The sequence below is a fragment of the Myxocyprinus asiaticus genome, chromosome 36 (assembly GCF_019703515.2).
Source record: "Myxocyprinus asiaticus isolate MX2 ecotype Aquarium Trade chromosome 36, UBuf_Myxa_2, whole genome shotgun sequence".
NCBI lineage: Eukaryota > Metazoa > Chordata > Actinopteri > Cypriniformes > Catostomidae > Myxocyprinus > Myxocyprinus asiaticus.
The window spans coordinates 370,001-394,246 of record NC_059379.1 but is presented as its reverse complement, the minus strand read 5'-3'; the positions used below and the strand labels follow the sequence as shown (position 1 = coordinate 394,246).

General features: G+C 41.6%; 2 protein-coding genes across 4 annotated transcripts in view; both read left to right on the top strand.

The window, feature by feature from the left end:
- The window catches only part of fam53b (family with sequence similarity 53 member B), a 35,762-nt gene extending 15,032 nt beyond the window's left edge, over positions 1 to 20,730 (top strand). Inside the window, exons 2-5 of one of the 2 annotated variants that reach the window (XM_051673622.1) lie at positions 9,088 to 9,264; positions 9,780 to 9,834; positions 15,834 to 16,528; positions 20,446 to 20,730. In XM_051673622.1, coding sequence (XP_051529582.1) covers positions 9,178 to 9,264; positions 9,780 to 9,834; positions 15,834 to 16,528; positions 20,446 to 20,730 — 1,122 coding nt within the window. In that variant the 5' untranslated portion in view covers positions 9,088 to 9,177. Of the gene's footprint in view, positions 1 to 9,087; positions 9,265 to 9,779; positions 9,835 to 15,833; positions 16,529 to 20,445 lie in introns of those variants that run through there. The other variant, XM_051673624.1, reaches the window with a different exon arrangement.
- The window catches only part of LOC127426661 (ornithine aminotransferase, mitochondrial-like), a 34,000-nt gene continuing 30,397 nt past the window's right edge, over positions 20,644 to 24,246 (top strand). Inside the window, exon 1 of one of the 2 annotated variants that reach the window (XM_051673613.1) lies at positions 20,644 to 20,775. In XM_051673613.1, coding sequence (XP_051529573.1) covers position 20,775 — 1 coding nt within the window. In that variant the 5' untranslated portion in view covers positions 20,644 to 20,774. Of the gene's footprint in view, positions 20,776 to 22,752; positions 22,778 to 24,246 lie in introns of those variants that run through there. The other variant, XM_051673612.1, reaches the window with a different exon arrangement.

Genomic DNA, 24,246 nt, shown 5'->3' with positions numbered 1-24,246 from the left:
TGTTTTTATGGTTCTTTTATGTCATTTTTGGAGCTTGACAGTAACGAACATGACTAACACACAGTATCGGATTTGGATCGGGCTCGTCGGACCGATACCCGATCCGTCTAAAAGCTTCAGTATCGGAGCCGATACCGATCCAGTTATCGGATCGGTGCATCCCTAATTATAATGTCCGTTTCGCTTACATATGAAAGACATTTGACAAATCTCAATACCTATTTGATACCACAACAAAATTCTAGTTCTGTAGTAATTATTCAAGACAAGCAAACTGTCAGTAATAAAGAAACAAAGTATAAACAACAGAACAAATAAGAACATTAGAACAAAGATACAAATAAAAAAACAGTGCTTGAAGTTTTTAACAGCAGTATCAAGTATTCAAGTAAGTGTTTAGAAATCGAAAAGGGAAAGCTTTTTAAAGCTACTAAAGTTATCCAGTCAAGAGTGAGAGCACACATGCACATGTCTGACAAACCGCATATGTGAACCGAAATGAGGAAATAAAAAGTAGTATTTAAGATTTTCATTATTTGTAGTTTTTCTTATTTTTGGCATGTTAAAGAGATCAACCAGTGGTTGTCTTGCATGATAGACGTAGTTAGCACCCCTGGAATGGAGAAGATCTTTCTTGTGATTTTAAGGATCAATACCAGGATCGTTCATATAAAGATTGCTATGAATCAGAAAATCGATTGTTTTGCACAGCTCCAATTAAAGTAGTACCATAAATGTTCAAAGTAGTACTCCTTATGACTCATGCATTACATTCCTGTAAATATTCTGAAGTCATATGATATTGTCATACGCTTTTGTGTGCTGAACAAACCCAATTTAAGTAATAATTCACTGAATATGTAGCTTTCAATGTGATATTCAAAATGATTGTTTGAAGAGTCAGCTGCAGGTAAAATGCCATTAGTTAATGCTTGTCTCATAATCAAACAACTAAAATGTTGTTCTGTTCCTCACACAAAGCTATACAGCCTAATAATGTCAGAAGAAAGTCATGTGGGTTTGAAACGCCATGAGGGTAAATTTTAACATTTGGCTGAACTGTTCTCATTGATATCACAGAGTAAATGTGTTGCTGCGTTGATTGGTCTGAAGTGTCGAGTCATGTGTCATCAGTGTCAGCCGTCAGATAGAGCTCTATCTCTGCCCAACCGTTCCCGGAGTCTGCAGATATCATGTGTGCAGACACATGCTTCCATTAAACATGGCACGCAATACGCGTTTCTCTGCCTATATCAGGCCCAGTGAAAATAACGTTATAACAAAGTGCTCCTCATGAAGAAATAAATTGCATACACCACATGATTTCACTAAAAATGACCTGTATCTGCTTGATTTTATGCATTGCACTGCTGCCACACAATTTACTGATTAGATAATTGCATGAATAAATAGATGTACAGGTGTACCTAATAAAGTGGTCACTGAGTGTATACCATTTTAGTTATATTAGGGCTGCAACGGTACACGGTGGGTTCGGTACGTACCTCAGTTTTGGGGTCACGGTACGGTTTCGGTACAGCAGTAGGAACTTGTAGGAACTTTATAACGGGGCTCAAGCACGTTAAGCAGATGCTTAAATCCTGTGTTCTCGATGACTGAGTATGGTCGCATATCTGCAGCAATAAATACTCCTATGGCATTCGTTATCGCTTTAGTTCTTTCTGAGCTTTCAGCGAGAGGCGTCATTGCAAGGCTAACTTGCACAGGCTGTTTAAGCTTTACTTCCGTAAATGCAACAGACACGTGGATTATGTTGCCGCAAATGAGTCGTCACATACCCGACTTCAGTGAAACAGAGCTGACACACAGCCTTCGTCCTGTTCACTACTCTTTGCCCAGTATTACTATAGTTTACTGTGAAACCATAATGCTCCCAAACAACAGATTTTAGAGTCGGCGGTGGGTCTTCAATCTCTGTCCTATTTAAGTCTGACATATTTATATACAGTTGTGCTCAAACGTTTGCATACCTTGGCAGAATTTGTGAAATTTTGGCATTGATTTTGAAAATATGACTAATCGTGCAATTTTCGTGCGTCTTTTATTTAAGGATAGTGATCATATGAAGCCATTTATTATCACATAGTTGTTTGGCTCCTTTTTAAATCATAATGATAACAGAAATCACCCAAATGGCCCTGATCAAAAGTTTACACACCCTTGAATGTTTGGCCTTGTTACAGACACACAAGGTGACACACACAGGTTTAAATGGCAATTAAAGGTTAATTTCCCACACCTGTGGCTTTTTAAATTGCAATTAGTGTCTGTGTATAAATAGTCAATGAGTTTGTTAGCTCTCACGTGGATGCACTGAGCAGGCTAGATACTGAACCATGGGGAGCAGAAAAGAACTGTCAAAAGACCTGCGTAACAAGGTAATGGAACTTTATAAAGATGGAAAAGGATATAAAAAGATATCCAAAGCCTTGAAAATGCCAGTCAGTACTGTTCAATCACTTATTAAGAAGTGGAAAATTCGGGGATCTCTTGATACCAAGCCAAGGTCAGGGAGACCAAGAAAGATTTCCGCCACAACTGCCAGAAGAATTGTTCAGGATACAAAGAAAAACCCACAGGTAACCTCAGGAGAAATACAGGCTGCTCTGGAAAAAGACGGTGTGGATGTTTCAAGGAGCACAATACGACGATACTTGAACAAAAATGAGCTGCATGGTCGAGTTGCCAGAAAGAAGCCTTTACAGCGCCAATGCCACAAAAAAGCCCGGTTACAATATGCCCGACAACACCTTGACACGCCTCACAGCTTCTGGCACACTGTAATTTGGAGTGACGAGACCAAAATAGAGCTTTATGGTCACAACCATAAGCGCTATGTTTGGAGAGGGGTCAACAAGGCCTATAGTGAAAAGAATACCATCCCCACTGTGAAGCATGGTGGTGGCTCACTGATGTTTTGGGGGTGTGTGAGATCTAAAGGCACGGGGAATCTTGTGAAAATTGATGGCAAGATGAATGCAGCATGTTATCAGAAAATACTGGCAGACAATTTGCATTCTTCTGCACGAAAGCTGCGCATGGGACGCTCTTGGACTTTCCAGCATGACAATGACCCTAAGCACAAGGTCAAGTTGACCCTTCAGTGGTTACAGCAGAAAAAGGTGAAGGTTCTGGAGTGGCCATCACAGTCTCCTGACCTTAATATCATCGAGCCACTCTGGGAAGATCTCAAACGTGCAGTTCATGCAAGACGACCAAAGACTTTGCATGACCTGGAGGCATTTTGCCAAGACGAATGGGCAGCTATACCACCTGCAAGAATTTGGGGCCTCATAGACAACTATTACAAAAGACTGCACGCTGTCATTGAGGCTAAAGGGGGCAATACACAGTATTAAGAACTAAGGGTATGCAGACTTTTGAACAGGGGTCATTTCATTTTTTTCTTTGTTGCCATGTTTTGTTTTATGATTGTGCCATTCTGTTATAACTTACAGTTGAATATGAATCCCATAAGAAATAAAAGAAATGTGTTTTGCCTGCTCACTCATGTTTTCTTTAAAAATGGCACATATATTACCAATTCTCCAAGGGTATGCAAACATTTGAGCACAACTGTATATATATTTTTTTATTTTCATCACAGTTGGGAAAAATAGCGAGCTAGCTAGCATAAAGTTCACATGCATTTATCTGATCCGCAGTTTCTAGTGTACTGTGCGGCGCTCAGTTCTGTAAAGTTTTGGTTTTTGGTTTTTTCCTCAAAGACTAAAATATTTTTTTCTTAAACTTTCAATTTCTATTGCTGGATGCCTTCTTACGAACTTCTTGGGCATGTCAATCCTGCACTAAGTGAACTCAAGTAGACAGCAGTCATCATTTGACTAATCAGGACTGTGTTTCCCAAAAGCATCTTAAGCCTGAGTAGACTGCAGAAACCATTGGTGCCAATGTGCCAAGCTTGCAATGCTTTTGGGAAATGCAGACCTGGACAATTAACATCGAAAATGACCAAAGCAAATAGACTATTACTTCTGATTACAAGTAATGCAATGTTTACAATATGCTGTTTCCTGTTTCTTCTTTTGTTCCTTCTTGGACTTTTAATTTATAGCACAGTGTACATGAGACAGGAAAGAGTGAGAGAGATCGGGACATGACACTGGCCAGATTCAAACCTGCATCCCCTGTGAACACAACAGCTCTATTTGTCCTGAGCGTGTGCGCTGTACACTTTGCTATGAGGCTGGTGTTTAGTCTGTTTTTCTGTGCTTTTATTGTGCTCTGTTCAGGGCAGGAGGGTTTTTGCAGTTGTCAAGCTCAAGAATTCAGAGTTGAGTTTTCATCATGACTACAGATATCAGATGTGTGCTATTATGTTTCTAAGGCAATGGAAAATCAAACGTCCCGTATCAGAGACTTGAGGGTGCAGGACTTGGGGCTGCACAATTAATCGAAAAAATAATCAAGATTACAGTTGCAGCTGCTGAAGTTAGATAATAGTGATAATTACATAATTCATTTTAAGTGTACTAGACTAGTCATGTCAACATTTTCTATTCACAGTGTTATTTTTTTACATTATTGAGCATTGTAACCAATCAAAGACATGCACATTATTAGGCATAAATGCAATGATGTCTCAAAGTGTTTCGATTAGTCTAGAAAAAACATGGTGAAATGTGAGAATGAGGCTGTGTTCCACTTCACTTTTAAATCCACTCGCTAACTCCCCTTAAGCACTTCCCCTCAGGGGAATCCCCACCGGCATTTTGGAAGCCCGTTCCACTTCGTTAAGTGAGCGAGGGAAGTTTCTGTTGACAGTCGCTCAACGCCTCAATTTTGACAGAGGAAGCGAGCCTACTCAGATGTACGCTTCAGGCAGCTCCATATACCACAATGCAACTCGATTGTGACATGACAGCAGATTGCGCTTCATCAACCCCACCCCCTCTTAACTCTAATATATGATGAAAGTGAAGTTAGGTCAATTAAGCAGTTTAGAAAAGTTATATTGAGATTAAACAGCATAATGCTTAAACAGTTTATCACACAGATAAAGCCTATGTGTTCATTATGTTAACATTTTAATTTTTGTAAAGATTGATTAATCCTTTCTAACAATTAATTCTAATAAAACAAATAGTAAGATTTATACATAAGCCTCTGAAATTGAGTGGTGGTGACGTAGTGGGCTAAAGCACATAACTGGTAATCAGAAGGTTGCTGGTTCGATCCCCACAGCCACCACCATTGTGTCCTTGAGCAAGGCACTTAACTCCAGGGGGATTGTCCCTGTAATAAGTGCACTGTAAGTCGCTTTGGATAAAAGTGTCTGCCAAATGCATAAATGTAAATTACAACTAAACTTTACCTGAATCTGTGGTTGCATCAATCGCCGAAAACCTTGTTTTCTCAGGTGCAAAAATCACGAAATGATTCCACAAAATGACAACAGCACTCAATGTGCTCCAAGTTATCAAAGGGTGTTCCAGTTACACCCACTGCACGGGTTTCACCAGTAGTGGGCACACGTGCAACATAAGCAGCGATGTACATCCGAGTCTGTGAGATGGAGGGAAGTTAGTGAGGGAAAGGCATAAAAATTGGAAGTGGAATGCACTGAGTTGAGAGAACTACTATTTTTCAGTCTTTTTTTTTCTCCCCTTTTCTCACCAATTTGGAATGCCCAATTCCCAATGCGCTCTTAAGTTCTCGTGGTGGCGTAGTGACTTGCCTCAATCCGGGTGGTGGAGGACAAGTCTCAGTTGCCTCCGCTTCTGAGACCGTCAATCCGCGCATCTTATCACGTGACTCATTGTGCATGACACCGCGGAGACTCACAGCATGTGGAGGCTCATGCTACTCTCCGCAATCCACACACAACTCGCCACACGCCCCATTGAGAGCGAGAACCACATTATAGTGACCACGAGGAGATTACCCCATGTGACTCTACCCTCCCTAGCGACCATGCCAATTTGGTTGCTTAGGAGACCTGACTGGAGTCACTCAGCACACCCTGGATTCAAACTCGCCACTCCAGATAGTCAGCGTCTTTACTCGCTGAGATACCCAGACCCCCACTGCATTACAGTCTTAACACTGTAACGCCGTATGTATCAAATATGATACACATCGTTTGACAGCTCCTGTCTCACTCTCTGTTCAAGCTGAAATGCAAAAAAAAAAAAAAAGTATGGTGTGTATGTAAGGTTCAAATGTTTATGGCACCATCTAGTGGTTATTTGTGAAAAAAGTGGTTTTAATGTTTATATTGGTCTATTAAAATGGCGGCGGACTTCTGCAAAAAATTACTCTTATGTTGTGATCATTGACAATTTATTTTAATAAAATAAAAGTGACAGTAATGATTTTGTTACTGATATTTTAAAACGAGTGTTTGAATGTAAGCAACTTATGCTTGGTTAACATTTTGTATATTATTTTATTGAATTGAAATTACATGCATCAAATATGATACAACAGGCTTTTGAGGTGTATCTCTCAATCACCATTACATTACATTCATGCCCACTATAAAATAATCACAGAGCTTTGAAAAGTCTGACATACACTTTTTATATTTAAAGTGTGAACAAATATGCAGCCTGCTCTGTCATTATAAGATCTCATCATTTTACTTTACAAGCTATGATGATGTCATATTATCATATGACACGTTCCTGAGACCCAGCAAATTTCTTTTTTAGAATTTCCCTTTTTTAAACGTCAATATAGTGTTTGGTGCATACAATACATATGATGATTTTTGTTGAAAAAAAGTTTATTCATATTGTATTTGAACTGTGATACATTTCAATCCATATTTATAGACCAAGGAGAGGAAGCTGTCATGGCCAAACCTTTGGTATCTCTGAAAAGCCCAGGGAGTCCTCTGATAATACCCCAAGATTTACCACTGTAGCATGTATGGGCTAAGAAAAACGTACATAAATGTCCTACACAAAAATGAATTGCTGGGCCTCAGGAGGATAATGACCCTTAAAGCCGAATGTATCAAAAATGATACATCAATAAACGTGCATTAAAAAAATATATTTATTTAGGATTTCTTTTTATATTTTGTCAATGGTACTAAAAACAGTTTAATGTAAAAATAAAAATAATAATTTTCTGACAGTTCTTTCATATGTCAGGCTTTACAGGGTTAATGGCTGTTGAAGGTATTGTCAAATTAGCGAAAAAATGGAATAAAGAAGGGCAGGGAATGTGTGGACATTTGTAAATGAAGCGAGCCCCAGTTTCGCGGAAACTATGGCTCAGTTCTAAAGGGGGAGTTTAGCGTAGTCTGATGCATGTTTTATGTTTCACATGAACACAGTTTTGGATGTGTAGCTGAAAAAAAAAAGAATATGGCATGCAGTTGCCCTAAAAAAAAAAAAAGAAAAAAAAAAAAACACTTTTCTGTAAATTTTGTTAATCGAAATTAATAATAACAATGACAATATCAAGGAAAATAATCGTCAATTATGATTTTTGTTATAATTCTGCAGCCCTAGCAGGACTGTGTTCACTCGGGCCAGTAAACAACCACCTAGAACACCCTAGCAATGTAGCGGTGACTTTTGTACAGGCAAACACCTCTTATGTTAATATGATTAAATCTAATTATTTCCGATGAAAACTGTATATGAGAGTTTAGTTTAAAACAGAGCTTAACCCGTTTGTGTGTAGTCTACATCACTGTGTGCTCTTTGTAGTGTTGTCATCACTGTGTAAAGTGAACAAAGATGTGCTTCACTGCTCCGTCTTCAGAGGAGGGTTCACGTCCTGTCTGGGTTGGTGGTCCAATTATCAGCAATGTAGAAATTCTCTTCAATGGCTCTGGAATGTCCAAGGGTTCTCCATGACTGGAGCGGGAATGTGATGGATTTGATGAAGGTCTTTAAAGACCTAAACTTGTGCATAAACTATCCCTCCTCCAGCTGCTGAGATGAACTCAAGATGGTGGGTTAAAGACGGGTCAGATCTCCTCAACACACTGAGCCTGATTACTGAACACACAACATCACATATGTTCACATGCAAGCTCTCAGGTATAACAGAGACTTCACGGTGGGCATTTTGGACCTGGCCAAGTAAACAAGCACCTATCAATGCCCAGTATCTGTCTAGCAACCACTCAACAGCCTAACAGAGTCCTAGAAACCACATAGCAACGCCCAGGTGACCACCCACTACACCCTTGGATTGTGGAGGCAAACACTGCACAAGCAAGAGCACTCAGATTTACATCTGAAAATGTAGAAATGTAGTTTTGTGTGAAACTGGAATCAAATCTTTGAACATTGACTGAAGTTCCTGAGGGTCGTAGAAGACTTTGAGATATTGAGACTGATAATGTTGGATTATTGTAAAGCTCAAGACTCGCATCTGTCTCTGATCTGCTCTTTGAGAGTCTGAGTTACTCGAGGAAAGGGTGAGCTGTGTGTTTTGATAACCGTGAGGTCACTGTTATTTTCAGCTTGTCCTGCAGGAAGAGATCACATGACCTGACCTCTGGACAAAAGTCTACTGTAGAGAGACATTTAGAGTTGATGTCTGCTGTGGACTCACGTAATCTTTAAAAAAATATTCTAATGTGCGTTGAAAGCGGTTGTGTTATTCAAAGTAGTATAAGCATATACAGTATGACGTATAGAAAGCCAGCTTTCGGTTAGAGTGAGGACTTCTGAGAACACTTTTGACTGATGATTTAAAAGAATCACTGAATTGGATTGTTTAACTAGTTCATTGACAACGCTACAAGAATTTGAAAACTGTCATATATATATATATATATATGTGTGTGTGTGTGTGTGTGTGTTAAAAAATAACTCTCAACTAACCGATCTTGACCGATGCTGACAACACTTAGGAAAACTGCCTTCAAGTCAGAAATCATGTTCTAGAGCGATTACACAGGAAAACTCACTTATGATGGATTAATGTGCTTTAATGAAGTCTTCTCAATCAGTGTCAATGATTTCAGTTACACATGTTTGTGAGTGTTTTTATATGAGCTGATGTACAGTACAAAATAAACTTGACTGTGAAAAGCACAAACCCTCTTCATCCTATCGTCTCTCTTGTTGTGTCAAGGGTCCAGACGTCTCATATGAGTCGGGTCGGGTCAGTACTGAACATGAGCTTCACTAGAACTCTCCTGCACTGGAATGGACTGTGGCAAACATGTGTGTTGCCATGGTGATTATTCACACTAAAACACTGGACAAGAAGCCCGTCGATGATGTAACATCCCAAGAGTCTCTGCAGCTGGTAAGACAGCACCATGTTTCAAAGTTAACATCAATATTAACTTTTTACTTTCTTAGGACACTTTCCTGGTCTAAGTGTGAAGGATTCATCAGAAAAAGCATGGGACCCACTTTATATTAGGTGTCTTAAACTACATTGTACTTATTACGTGCTGTACGTATTGTTGCATTGAACTTGCATTCAAACGTCACATTCATGTTGACTTTAAGTTGTTGAAATATTAAGCAAAATGGATATTTTTTCTACTCACTATTCTCTGTTCCACACAAATTATTTGTTTGACAGGCTTGAACTCATCAGACTGATTAAATCTGTCAGACAGAATCCACACGCCTCATTCAGGAGCAGCGTGCACATATGCAATCTAGCTAGCATTTGTTTGTGGTTGACATGATGTGCACTAATCAGAGTGCACATGGAGAGGCGGGCGGGTGTTTGGGTTTCCTGTCACGGGTGTCTGTTGTTCAGGGGGTCTTGGTTCTGGATGCTCTTCTGATCTGTCTGTGTTTTTGCAGCACGAGCCGCCAACCATGAGCCAGGGGACGGCCCTCTTCTCCTGCGGAATCATGGGTAAGTGTCAGTAGATCTGCTTTGTTCTTATAATGCTTAAACATTTTACTGAAGTCAGTAGATTTGACATGCACATTTTAATAAAGCAGAATGTAAAGATGTAATTGATACTCATTCATATTATTAGACTGTTGTTGTCTTTTTGGATGAAAGGTCATGCCGGGCAGTTCACAAACTGAACAAAAATTATAGATCTGCTTTTTTCTTATTATTATTATTATTATGTTATTAAGTCTCTTGGAAGATTTCGGTCGTAAACACCTCAAAATGATTCGATGACTCACTCATTGCACAGTAGACGCTCATTTGTCACCACCTAGTGGCATCTTCATAATTGGTCACTAAACTAATCAATTAATTAAACAGCAAGTCTTAATTCTGTACAATTGTGCAGATAATTTGCTATTCTTGAATCATTAAAATAAAAACCTAACCCTAACCCGGAAAACATGTTCGTGGATCGTGGTATTAAATAAGAAGACACTACAGGGGTTGGGTCAAGTGCTCACGAAAGAGCTGTGTCTTTTAATGCTTTTTGAAGGATGATAGAGAACCAGCTGCTCGGGTGGAGTTTGGCAGGTCATTCCACCAGAGAGGAACAGCTGAAGTGAAAGTCCTGGACATTTTTTTGCTTCTTTGAGATGGCACTACAAGGTGACATTCACCCACCGAATGCAAACTTCTGGAGGTGACATAGACCTGAAGTAGTGAGTGTAGATAGGGGGTACAGAGCCAGTGGTTGTTCTGTTAGCAAGCATCAGTGCCTTGAACTTAATGCGAGCAACCATTGGCAGCCAGTGCAGTTTGATGAATAGAGACGTGACGTGCGCTCTTTTGGGCTCGTTGAAGACCAGTCGTGCTGCTGCATTCTGGATCATTTGCAGAGGTTTGACTGTACATGCAGGAAGGCCTGCAAGAAGACAATTGCAGTAGTCCAATCTGGATAGCACAAGTGCCTGGACGAGGAGTTGTGTGGCATGCTCAGATAGGAAGGGCCGGATTTTCCTTATGTTGTACGGAGCAAATATTTATGATCGGGCAGTCCTTGCAATGTGGTCAGTGAAGTATAACTGGTTGTCAAACACAACCCCAAGATTTCTGGCTGTCCTGGATGGTGTGATCATTGACGGGTCTAGTTGAATGGTGAAATTGTGCTGAACTGCTGGGCTTGCTGGAATCACAAGAAGCTCTGTTTTAGCGAGGTTGAGTTGTCAATGATGTTCTTTCATCCAACTCTAGATGTCTACCAGGCAGGCTGAGATCTGTGCAGCTACTGTAGGATCGTCACGCTGGAATGAGAGGTAGAGTTGTGTGTCATCAGTGTAGCAATGGTAGGAAAAACCATGTGCCTGAATGACAGATCACAGAGATGACATGTATTTGGAGAAGTGGAGGGGCCCATGTACTGAACCTTGGGGTACCCTAGTAGCTAGTTGGTGAGACTTAGACACCACTCCCCTCTAAGACACACTGAAGGACCTACCTGTGAGTTAAGACTCAAACCAGCAGAGCACAGTTCCTGTGATGCCCTTTGCCGTGAGGGTTGACAGGAGAACCTGGTGGTTTACGGTGTCAAATGCAGCAGACAGATCCAGCAGAATGAGAACAGACAATTAGGATGAAGCTCTTGCCAGTCTCAGAGCTTCAGTAACAAACAGCAGGGCAGTTTCCGTAGAGTGTCCGCTTTTGAAGCCAGACTGGTTGCTGTCTGTCAGGTTGTTCTGGGAGAGAAAAGATGAGAATTGGTTGAACATGACTCGTTGAAGGAGCGACAGGTCTGTAGTTTTCTAAAAGTGTAGGATTTAATGTGGGTTTCTTAAGCAGTGGTGTTACCCGAGACTGCTTAAATGTAGTGGGGAAGGTACCAGTGAGAAGAGATGTGTTAATAATGTGTGCAAGTGCAGATAAGATTGAAGGAGAAATAGCTTGAAGGAGATGGGAAGGAACAGGGTCAAGGGGGCAGGCAGTGGGATGACTGGAGAGAAGTTTAGAGACTTCAGCCTCAGAGAGGCGTGAGAGAGGGATGTAGGAGGTTGTGTGCTGTTGGCGGGTGTTTTTGGTGCGGAGAACTAACTGTTGATGGTTATTTTGTTTGTGAAAAATGTGGCAAAGTCATCAACTGTTAAAGAGGATATGGGAGGGGGAGGGCAGAGAAGAAAGGTAAAAGTATTGAAGAGTGCGAGTGTCAGGGGAATTGTTAATCTTGTTCTGGTAGGAGGCTGTTTTAGCAGTGGAGATGATAGTGGAGGAGGAGGAGAGCAGGGACTGATACTCAGGTCAGCCGCATCTTTAGATTTGTTCCATTTCCTCTCCGTCGCTCTGAGTTCAGAGCGATGTTCACGTAGAACATCAGATAGCCAGGGACTGGAGGGTTTAGCACGTGCCGGCCTGGATGAGAGGGGACAGATGCTATCTAGACAAGATGAGGAGGTGAGGAGAATTGGCTAGAGGACAGAAGTGAGGATGAGACCATAGCAGTGGAATAAGTGGGTGAAAAATAGCGAAGGTTTCGCGAAAAAAGATTTGCGGAGGAGAGAGTGCTGGGCAGGGAGGTAAATTAATGAATAAATGATCAGAAGTGTGCAGTGGAGTTACTGTGTAGATGAGGTCCAGTTGGTTACCTGATTAATGAGTTGCTGCAGTTGCGAGACGTTGGAGATCAAACGAGGCAAGCAGTGTGTGGAAGTCTGCAGCCTGAGGTTTGTCCAGGTGGATGTTGAAATCGCCAAGCATGACAAGTGGGCTACCATGCTCAGGGAAGGATGATAGCAACACATCCAGCTCCTCTCAAGAAGTTTCCAAGTGGACCTGGAGGGCGATATATAACTATAAAATGGATTATAACAAGATGAGTAATAGTAATTGCATGTAGTTCTAAGGAGTTATTGTCACACACAGATGACGGGAGTAAATTTCCAGGCATTGGAGAGAGGCAAACCTGTTCCCCCACCCCTCCCAGTGTGACAGGGTGTGTGAGAGAAAGAGAAAGTGAGGGCAGAAGGTGTGACAGTATCATCAGGTCAGATCCAGGTCTCTTTCAGGGCCGGAATGTTGAGACCTGAATGGGTAGAATGGTAGGAATGAAGTCAACTTTGTTTACCGCTGACTGACTGTTCCAAAGACCAACAGAAAGAGAGAAAAGTTTAGCAGAGGAGTTGGCGATAGTGCTCAAGTTGTTAGGATTGCCCCGTCTTCTATGTCTGAAGTGTGAGTGTCGGGTGTGAGTGATTGGAAGCACATAGTGGTATAGGCCAGTAGAAAAAGCAGGAGAGAATTAAACAAAAGATAATAAGTGCAATACTTAAGTGCTTTGTCGGTGTCCTTGCTCGATGGACTAGCACAGGTAGACTCGCTGTTCTTTACACGTGTTGGTCTTCACACGAGGGCTGCCAAGTCAAATATATATAGGCTGATATCACTTCGTAAAGTGAAAATAAGCTGGACACACCTTACTATTTAGCACAACAAAGCTAGTTCACGTAACTAAGCAAAACTGAGGATCACACAAGATGACAAACGTGGGAACAAATGGAACTTCAGCACACCGTTAACAAATACTAGTTATGAATTATAAAAGAAGTGAACTACTGTTTAAGAACACTCTTATACAACGTGAATTTAACACACAACTCTAACCCTAGCAATGAATACTCTAAGACAAGTGAAAAACAATGCAATATACACACACACTTAAGTAGCGCGACTTCAACACAGTAAACAACACCGCGCACAGACAACTCTCGTCGAGCAATGAATAATACTCCAAAACAAAATATTGTCGATATCCGATTACATTGTCCTATTGCCTAGCCCTAGTGTGAATAATTAGTTGACTTCATCTTTGGCTTTGTGTTAGCATCGCTCTAGTGTTTGTGTCGAGGGCTGTTGTTCTCCAGAATAACTCCTGACAGAACACAGAGGTTGTGAAATAATGGTGCAGTTCACAGACCAAAAACAGATCAATAGTGTTTTGTGCTGGCGTTTGCCTGGCACCAGAGCGCCTGCAATGGCACATAACCTCTTGCCCACAGCTGTGTGTGCGGAGTAGACTGTCTTTTGTGTTGCTGGATGCCCACGGCGCAAGTGTTTTCGCTTGCAGAAAAATGTCCCTCCACACACAGACAGGCTGCTGCTGTTTTAACGCAGTAAACCTGCACTTCAAAGTGCCATCTGAAAATAACGCCAGACAGACCGGTGTTGAGCGTTGATTGTAAAGTATGAGAATATACATTTAGAGTATATATTGTGGAGTAAGAAAGCATTCAGTGTGTCATTTAGATTGTAGTGTATGAGGTATACAATGTGGAGTATATGATGAGTATTACTGTATACTGTAGAATGTGAGAATATTGAGGAAATACAGTACCTCATCTTTACACTCGTACAATGCTCGAGTTACACATTTTTTGACCAGGTGATGTAGTTAGACAGTAGTTGGTCAGTAGTGATTTGTGTTCAGAGTGAGTAACCATAACAAACTCTCAGCACACAGATGTTCAGCATCCTGGCAGCCTGCCATCAATCAGACGGCTCTATTTCTGACCTCTTTTGTTTCTCATGAGCTGCTGCGTTGTTTATAAACATCCACAGACTCTTCCTGTAAATTCTGCTCATCTGGTTCTCTGGGCTTTCTCTGTAATGTTTCTTTCCTTCTAGAATGAAGTGAAATGTGTGAGGAGATGAAGGAAGCTGCATCATGAAGGAAAGTTTCTGTTGGAAGTTTTCTATCTGATACATTTACATTTATTCATTTGACAGACGCTTTTATCCAAAGTGACTTATAAAAGAGTAATACATTATAAGCTAATCATCTTTAGGAGACAGTGGTATGAAAATTGCCATATTACAAGTTTCACTAGCATCAGAATAGTATTCAAGACAGATTAAAGTGCAACAAATATATATTTTTTATTTTATTTTTTTAGTGACTGGTTAAGTGCTCATGGAAAAGATGTGTTTTTAGATGTTTTTTGAAGACAAAGTGAGTCAGCTTCACAGATTGAGTTGGGAAGGTCATTCCACCAACGTAGTACGATGAAGCCGGGAAAGTGTTTTGGTGCCTATTTGTGTTGGTACAACAAGGCGACGTTCCTTAGCCGACCGCAGGCTTCTAGTGGGCGTGTAGCTCTGCAGAAATTATTTTAGGTATGCTGGAGCAAACCCAGTGACTGTTCTGTATGCCAGCATCAGAGCCTTGAATTTGATACGTGCATCAACCGGCAGCCAGTGAAGAGAGACAAGGAGTGGTGTAACATGTGCTCTCTTTAGTTCATTAAAGACCAGACGTGCTGCTGCATTCTGGATCATTTGCAGGGGTCTAATTGCACATGCAGGGAGGCCTGCAATGAGAGCGTTGCAGTAGTCCAGTCTAGATATGACAAGTGACTGGACAAGCAGTTGTGTGGCATGTTCAGAGAGGAAGGGTCTTATCTTCCTGATACTGTAGAGTGTAAATCTACATGATCTGGCGGTCTTGTGGTCTGTGAAACTGAGTTGGTTATTGATGGTTACCCCTAGATTTCTGACCGTTTTGGAAGGCGTTACTGTAGTTGAACCCAGCTGCTCGGTGATGTTGTGTTCAACAGCAGGGTTGGCTGGAAAGACGAGGAGTTCAGTCTTGGCTGGGTTAAGTTGCAGGTGGTGTTCCTTCATCCAGGCCGAGATGTCTGTCAGGCCGATGGAAGGTTACACATGTGCTGTGATTTACTGGAATCAGACCGGATTAGATAAACATTTTCTTAGCATGTTCATAGCAAGTAGGAAATAATATTCTGATTTGTAAGTACAAAAAAGTGTAAAATTGAATAGTCAGGAAATGCACTGTACAGAAGAGTGGATCCTAGGAGTCTAACAGTGCACTTAACTGTATTAACCAAAAAGAATACAAATATAATACCTGGGTTATTTCCAAATTAATTTCTATCTATGTGTTCTATGGACTGCTTTTATTTTTTCTGATGGTTATATGTGGTGTGTTTGGTGTTTGTTTCGTGTTGTAGATTCTGGCCGGTGGTCTGAGGTCAGCAGAGGCTGCGGCGTCCAGCAGCGACCCGTGGGCTCCAGTCTGGAGAGCCTGTGGGACAGCGTGCGTGAAACGTGTTCCGCTCGTGAGGCGGGCAGCGCGAGCACCATCAGCGGATTACTGCGAGATCTCAGCCTGAGTGAAGCACCCTCTCCTGGCAGCACAGCCCCGCCCAGCAAACGACAGTGTCGCTCACTGTCCTGCTCTGATGAGCTCAGCGGCTGCCGGTCGTCGTGGCGACCGCAAGGCTCCCGTGTGTGGACAAGCATGGAGAAGCGCCGGTGTCACAGCGGGGGAAGTGTTCAACGGGGAGTGGTGTCTGCCTTCAGCCCATCGGGGTTTCCCGCGATACAGCGCAGCTCCAGCTTCAGTCTGCCGACTCACACGAGCCTGCTGCAGCCGTTCGGCCACGCCTTCTCTTTTCCCGCCTCCTCCGGACCGCCACAGACGCCCTACTGCTCGCATGAACAGATCTGCCTGCCCGAGCCCAGCGCGCCATCAGAGGCCAGCTCACCCGACTCCACCCCAGAGCTGGAGCGCCGTGAGTGTGGACTCCCCCGCAGCCGATCGCAACCCTGCGTCCACAACGACAAAAAGATCGGCGTGAAGCGCAGGAGACCAGCAGAGATTCACAAACAGAGGCCTTCACTCGACCTGCTCAAGATGACACAGGTGACTACACATGTTCCCAGTAGACTTTTTCTCACTTTCCTTATCATTTATATTCATTTGTTTGCGCTTTCTCATCATGCAGTAACTGATGTTTGTAGTCATAAAATTAAAAACCTTTCCCTCGAGATCCCAACACAAGTTCTCAAAAGAACCACATTTTCTACTAGGGCTGTGTTCAGAGTATCAGTACCACAATACATCGTCCGTATCGATAACGTTGCTTCCATATGAATTAAGCAGCACTATGACAGTTTGAGGGTAGCATAGCAGGTCTGTTACATGATGCATATTGGCTGTTTTAATCACTCGAGCAGTAATAAACCGCCACATGTAAAATGGGTAACAGACTTTTGCTACCGCTGACGCTGACTTTTGCTATCTTTTTTTAATTTAGTTTTAGTATAGTTTTAGTTTTTATCCGTTATACTGTAACACCCCAACATATTATGTGTAACACTTTGAAATAAGGTTGTATTTGTTAACATTAGTTAACATGAGGGGGTCTGGGTATCTCAGTGAGTATTGACGCTGACTACCACTCCTGGAGTTTACAAGTTTGAATCCAGGGTGTGCTGAGTGACTCCAGTCAGGTCTCCTAAGCAACCAAATTGGCCCGGTTGCTAGGGAGGGTAGAGTCACATGGGGTAACCTCCTCATGGTCGCTATAATGTGGTTCTCACTCTCAGTGGGGCGCATGGTGAGTTGTGCATGGATGCTGTGGAGAATAGCGTGAAGCCTCCACACGCACTAGGTCTCCGCGGTAATGAGCTCAACAAGCCACGTGATAAGATGCGCGGATTGACGGTCTCAGACGCGGAGGCAACTGAGATTCGTCCTCCGCCACCCTGATTGAGTGGAGTCACTACACCACCACGAGGACTTGGAGCGCATTGGGAATTGGGCATTCCAAATTGGGGAGGAAAAAGGGGAGAAAATCAAAAAAATGATTAGTTAACATGAACAAAAATTAACAACACTTACAGCACTTATTAATCTTAGTTAATGTTAATTCCAATTTTAAATGGAAAACAAGACAAAAACACGTGATAACAATAGGATCATTTGCAGTGAATTTTGTACTGAATTAAACTTAAGTATTTTTTCCTTTAATTCAGTGAATGTCATTTAGAGGTATTTTTAATAGATAACTTTAATTGTTAGTAAGCACGTTTAATACAACCTTTTAAGTCAGGGCACAAGCTGAATAATCAGTAAAGAGCTAATGATTAATCATTGCAATAATCGCAGAGTAGTCGAATAATCGTTCTAATAATCGTTAGATTAATCGATTATCAAAATAATCGTTAGTTGTTATACGTATTGTATCGTGATGTCCTAGTTAATACCAGATGTAAATGCCGATGTGTTGCATGTCATCTCACTAGATGTGATCAGATCAGCTGACACATTTTAATACAAGCTGTAAACAGGGCCTTAGATCAGCTGCTGTCCAAACTCTTTCAAGCTGCCTCCTTACTCCCCATCTCTTCTCAAGATCTGGTACAGAATATTACACCATGTCCTAACCAGACGCAACGCCGCGACACGTGATAAAAGGTATCGTTTCCACGTTTTTGTCCTAACCACTTGCGACACATGACGAGTGACTGGGCTTTCTATTTTTGGAATGGTTTCTATTTCTGCAACGTCATGCCAGACAGCGGTCAACATATGGGTCTAAAATTATTCTTATTGCAGTATATTAATGCTGGCATCTCACTAGCTGGTTCAGAACAACTTGATTTTGGCCGAGGGTGTCACACACATACCGAATGTTGTCCTTGAGGTCTCGCTCTCTTCAGTCAGAGCTCTGTCACACACACACACACACCGGTTCAGAATGGAGGGGAGACATACCGGCTCATTCTGACTTTCTCTCCACTTCCCTGTCACGTGGAGATCGGCGAAATGACAACAGGAGTACCGCATGAACATAAACAATCGTAACAGACTGAATAAGTATTTTATTCATAAAGTGACTTTGCCCTGTGTATGTGTGTGATTGTGTATTTATCCCCTTTAGACTTGCTGTAGATAGTGTATGCCCATACAGAGCATAAGTGAGAAAATGAGTTGTGTTCAATAAACACTGTTCCGATTGCTCTGTTTTCTACATTTTATCATCAATTATCCTCATTTTAGCATATTGATATCACAATTTCGCATTGCACTTGGTGTGGACGGACAGATTGCTTGTCGCGTCTGGTTAGGACGAGGTGCAAGTCTGAGAGAGATGGATCTGTTTGATTAATCTCTAGAGAAATGAACATCATCGTGTGAATAGTGGATAGTTCTCTGTGCGCTCTACATGTTCTCTGAGGTCGTCTCTTATCTGTCAGTGTTAAACTGCATATCCCATAGTTACTGCAGTCACTGATTATCATCATTAGCTCAGTGTACACACACACACACACACACACACACACACACACACACACAGATAGACTGACAGTGAGATCTCTGATTCCAGGAACCGACCAGCTCAAGAACTGAAACATGACATGGCCATCAGTGTGTGTGTGTGTTTATTATTTGCTGTAGCCACACACACACACAATGTTGATCATTGTGTCAGTGGAAAAACGGCTCCATTTACAAACCAAATATCCTGTAGCTGTGGTAACGAGGCCTGACTGCTAATGTACTGCATAAGCGCGCCTCTTATTCTGTCCTCTGGTCAGTTTTAATGTTGATGCATCAGACAGATTAGGCCTGATCACTATGATTTGATATAACCGCCTTAATTGTGCACTTTAAATTCCAATCACATTTTACTATCCAAAGAAGGCAATTTTAAAGGAATGAATGGTATAAATACCACAAACTTCACGTTTTGTGGGCATGTGGGCATACAGTTCGACAGTCTCACTGTGCCGCACTGCAGAACGCACTGAGTTCTTGAAGAGCGGGTGAAGATGAACCGCTTCTGAAGCACGTGCTGTCTGGGGGGGTTCGCCAAAATATGAGTGAGGATTCTGATAGTGAACGCAAAGCGTTCCGGTTTCACTTTGACGTTCATCTAATGGCAAATGTTCTTGGTCATTGTGAGTTTATACAGCATTAATGATACGCAGTGACATGGAGGAGACGCACTATTACTCTATTTCTGTGGAGATGATAGAATGAAGAAGCACAGAATCTCAAAGGTCTTCCTTCATGCCAAAATTAGGGCTTTTAATCAGAGAACCTTAAAATAACATGTGAAAGTGAAGAATTTAGGACAGAGATATTAACTCCTAAACTGATAGATCAGATTCCTCTGATATTCGTGTGTAGCTCCAGTTTCACGTAGAATGAACATTGTCGTTCAGTCCACGATACCTAGTTTTGAGACCGCGAACACAGTCCGTAACCATAGTAACAGCTGCACTAACCAGCTAGACACAAGAATGAAATTTTCACATTTAGGCTTTCTCAAAAAACTATTTTAAGTTATATATTTATATAAAATATAACTAATTTTCTTGCTGTATATTCTACATTCATACGGTTAAATTAACTGTGGCGTTGTGGTTAGTAGTAAAACATTTAATTTTGTTTAATCCTGACATTCCTACTTGAAATGTGTTTTTAAACAGCCAATCGGCTTTATCTTTGAACTATTATTTGCTACTTGTTATAGCTAGTCAAAGGCAGGTGAAATCAGGGGCCGGGACATTCGAGACATCCATTTATTAGGCAAAAATGTGTATACAGCCCTGAGTGCAAGATGATGTCATCAGTATTTTTGGTCCATTTACCCAGAAGAGTGTCTGTACATTTTGAATGTGTATACATGTTAAAGGTTAATTTTATGAGTGCACTAGCATATAAATGACCTCGTGTGTGTGTGTGTGTGTGTGTGTGTGTGTGTGTGTGTGTGTGTGTGTGTGTGTGTGTGTGTGTGTGTGTGTGTGTGTGTGTGTGTTTCCTCTCAGAAGCTGCAGGATTTTCACAGTCTGAGCTGTCCAGGATTCACCACGAGCGATCGAGTGCCGTTTTCCAGTCCGTCACTGCAGCACGAGAGTGATGACACAAGCGAACATCTTCAGCTCTGCACCAAAGATGACACCATCATCAACCAATCAGACGCCAGCTGGACAGGAGGACTGAGCAGTGGCAAAGAGTGTGAGCATCTGTGGGCGGGGCTGTGCAGCGTCAGGGGGCGGGACGTTTTCCAGCTGGGCGGAGAACTGGACATCGAACAGATCGAGAGAAACTGAGACATCGCTCAAAAACCGTTGGATTATTATGGGATGGACGCTTGAGTAAGTGGATGGGGGTGGGGTTGCACATGTTTATCGACTCAGGGTGAAACACACAGAGGTTCTGACGAGTTACCAGGACATCATCTGAACTGAAGTCTGAAGAGCTCCGTGTGGTGGAGGAGAACACACACACATTTAGATGAGTAGAAATGATTAGAGCGTTTCACATATGAGAGCTACTGGATGCAGCCAGAGACACACTCTCACACACACACCCTTACACACACACTCTCAATCAATCACACACACACACACACACACACACACACACACTCTCAATCACTCACACACACACACCCCCTTACACACACACTCTCAATCACACACACACACACACACACACACACTCACACACTCTATCACTCACACACACACACCCTTACACACACACTCTCAATCACACACACACACACACACTCACACACTCTATCACTCACACACACACACCCTTACACACACACTCTCAATCAATCACACACACACACACACACACACACACTCTCAATCACACACACACACACACACCTCACACACTCTATCACTCTCACACACACACCCTTACACACACACTCTCAATCAATCACACACACACACACACTCTCAATCAATCACACACACACACACACACACTCTCAATCAATCACACACACACACACACTCTCAATCTCACACACACACACTCTCAATCACTCACACACACACACACACACACACACTCTCAATCAATCACACACACAAACACACTCTCAATCTCACACACACTCTCAATCACTCACACACACACACACACACACACTCTCACTCACACACACACACACACTCTCAATCAATCACACACACACACACACACTCTCAATCACTCACTCACACAGACACACACACACACACACTCTCAATCACACACACTCTCAATCACACACACTCTCAATCACACACACACACACACTCTCAATCACTCACACACCCACACAAACACACACACACACACTCTCAATCACTCACACACAAACACACACACACACACACTCTCAATCACTCACACACACACACAAACACACACACACACACACACACACACACACACACACACACACACTCTCAATCACTCACACACACACAACACACACACACACACACACACACACACTCTCAATCACTCACACACACACACAAACACACACACACTCTCAATCACTCACACAAACACACACACACACACTCTCAATCACTCACACAAACACACACACACACACTCTCAATCACTCACACACACACACAAACACACACACACACACACTCTCAATCACTCACACACACACACACACACACACACACACACACACTCTCAATCACTCACACACACACACACACACACACACTCTCAATCACTCACACACAAACACACACACACACACACTCTCAATCACTCACACACAAACACACACACACACACACACTCTCTCAATCACTCACACACACACAGACACACACACACACTCTCAATCACACACACACTCTCAATCACTCACACACACACACACTCTCAATAACACACACACACACACACTCACACACACGTTAAAGGGCTTCAGATGTGTAACAATAGTAAATCAGGTAATTACGTTTCTCACTGGTGAAAAAAGCTATTAGAACTATTTTTGTCTTTTTACATTTGAGTAACTACAGAAGTAAATGTACTTATTTCTATATGAATAAACAGCATTTTAATGTGTTTGTAAGAAAGCTGCCGTGATTGGCTCATTCATAATCATTGAAGTTGACGTTTTTCAGTGAAAACTGTCAGGAAATGTGACTCATTTCACACAAAATGAAAAGACAAAATATGAAATTGCATTTATCATAAAATAAAGCAGGAAATACTGATTCACTGAAGCTGTTACCATGGAGACGTGTCTGTCTGCAGCACAGGTGTGTGAACTCCAGTCTGATTTTTCCTCATTTCCTGTCCAACAGGAAGTGTGTGATGGTCAGATGATTGAAGGTAATTAAGACTTTAAACACTCGTGAAACATCTCACATTTTCACAAAGAAGTTCAATTTTTAGTACCGGTCAAACGTTTGGACACACTTGACTGAATGAATGTTTCTTATGATCTTTTGATCCAGTTTTATAGACTTAAAATAAATGTTTTTTTTTTAATGGATGAATTAGATGGTGAATGGAAAGTATGCAACAAAGACAATCTAGGTAAAGAAGCTCAAATATATGATTTGTTTCACATTTTTTGTTCACTGCAAACTTTATTTAATAGTTTTGATAATTTTACTATAATTCTAAAATGTGGAAAATAGTCACAATAAAGAATGAGTATATTTGTCCAAACATTTGACTGCTAGTAAAAAAAATTTTGCATTATGCCGCGAACAAAAGGTCAAGTTTAGTGAACTCTGACCTGTGAATTAGTGTGATGAGAAGACTGTGACCAATAGAGCGCAACAGTCAGGTGTTTGGGAAGCAAAAGTTCCATTGATTTTCTCCATAGGGGAATTGATTATTAAAGATAATTAATAGACATTTAAAGACAGATGTACCATGAGCTCTGAGGTTGTTCATCGATGGTATATGCTGCTTCTGTTGAACACATCAGTCTGCGTTATTACTACTTCATTTTAAAAAAGAATCGTGTTTAATAGTGAAATTGCTGGTGAACTACACTACCCATGATCCTGAAGAGAGATCCACCAATCAGAGAAACACATTTAAAGAGCTCCGCCCACTCACATGAGGCACTGAGAATGACGCAATCTGTCTTGTATCTTTGTCTTTCTGTCTGATCTTCAAATACTTTTTTGCTTCAAATCAAAGTTTGTAATGTTGTGATTCACCTTGCAGCTGGTTGGTGTGTTTCATGATGCTCTCAACTCTTTTATGAAAGATTTAATGACATCCATATGTGAGAAATGAATGGGAAAAATACTTCGGGAAAAGTGGCAGGCACTGTTGCACTTTTGAAAATGGAAATGTCACACTGACTGAATACAAAGAATTCATATTTCAGAGCTGTTTGTTGTTATTGTTGCAGGAAAGTAGATCATGTGAAAAATATTGTTATTTGTGTTTCATTTTATAAACCAGAAGCCCTCGATCATGACATCATATCCTGTCCGCTGCAGTGTCTGAAATCATTTCACATCTTCAAAGTCTGTTGTGATCGCAGTTTAAATCTTACCAAAAACAAACTGTACAGACAGTAATCTGACTCGAGCTAAAACACACCGGAAATCTGTGAAATGTTTCAGTACTGTGATGTGTGTAGGGAACGTTTATTATGTTGAGATGATGTGAGTGACTCATATTTCATCCATTAAACTTAAACAATAGAGCCGCACACACACACTTACACACACAGACACACTCTCACACAGACAAACACACACACACACACACACACAGACACACTCTCACACAGACACACACACAAACACTCACTCACACACACTTACACACAC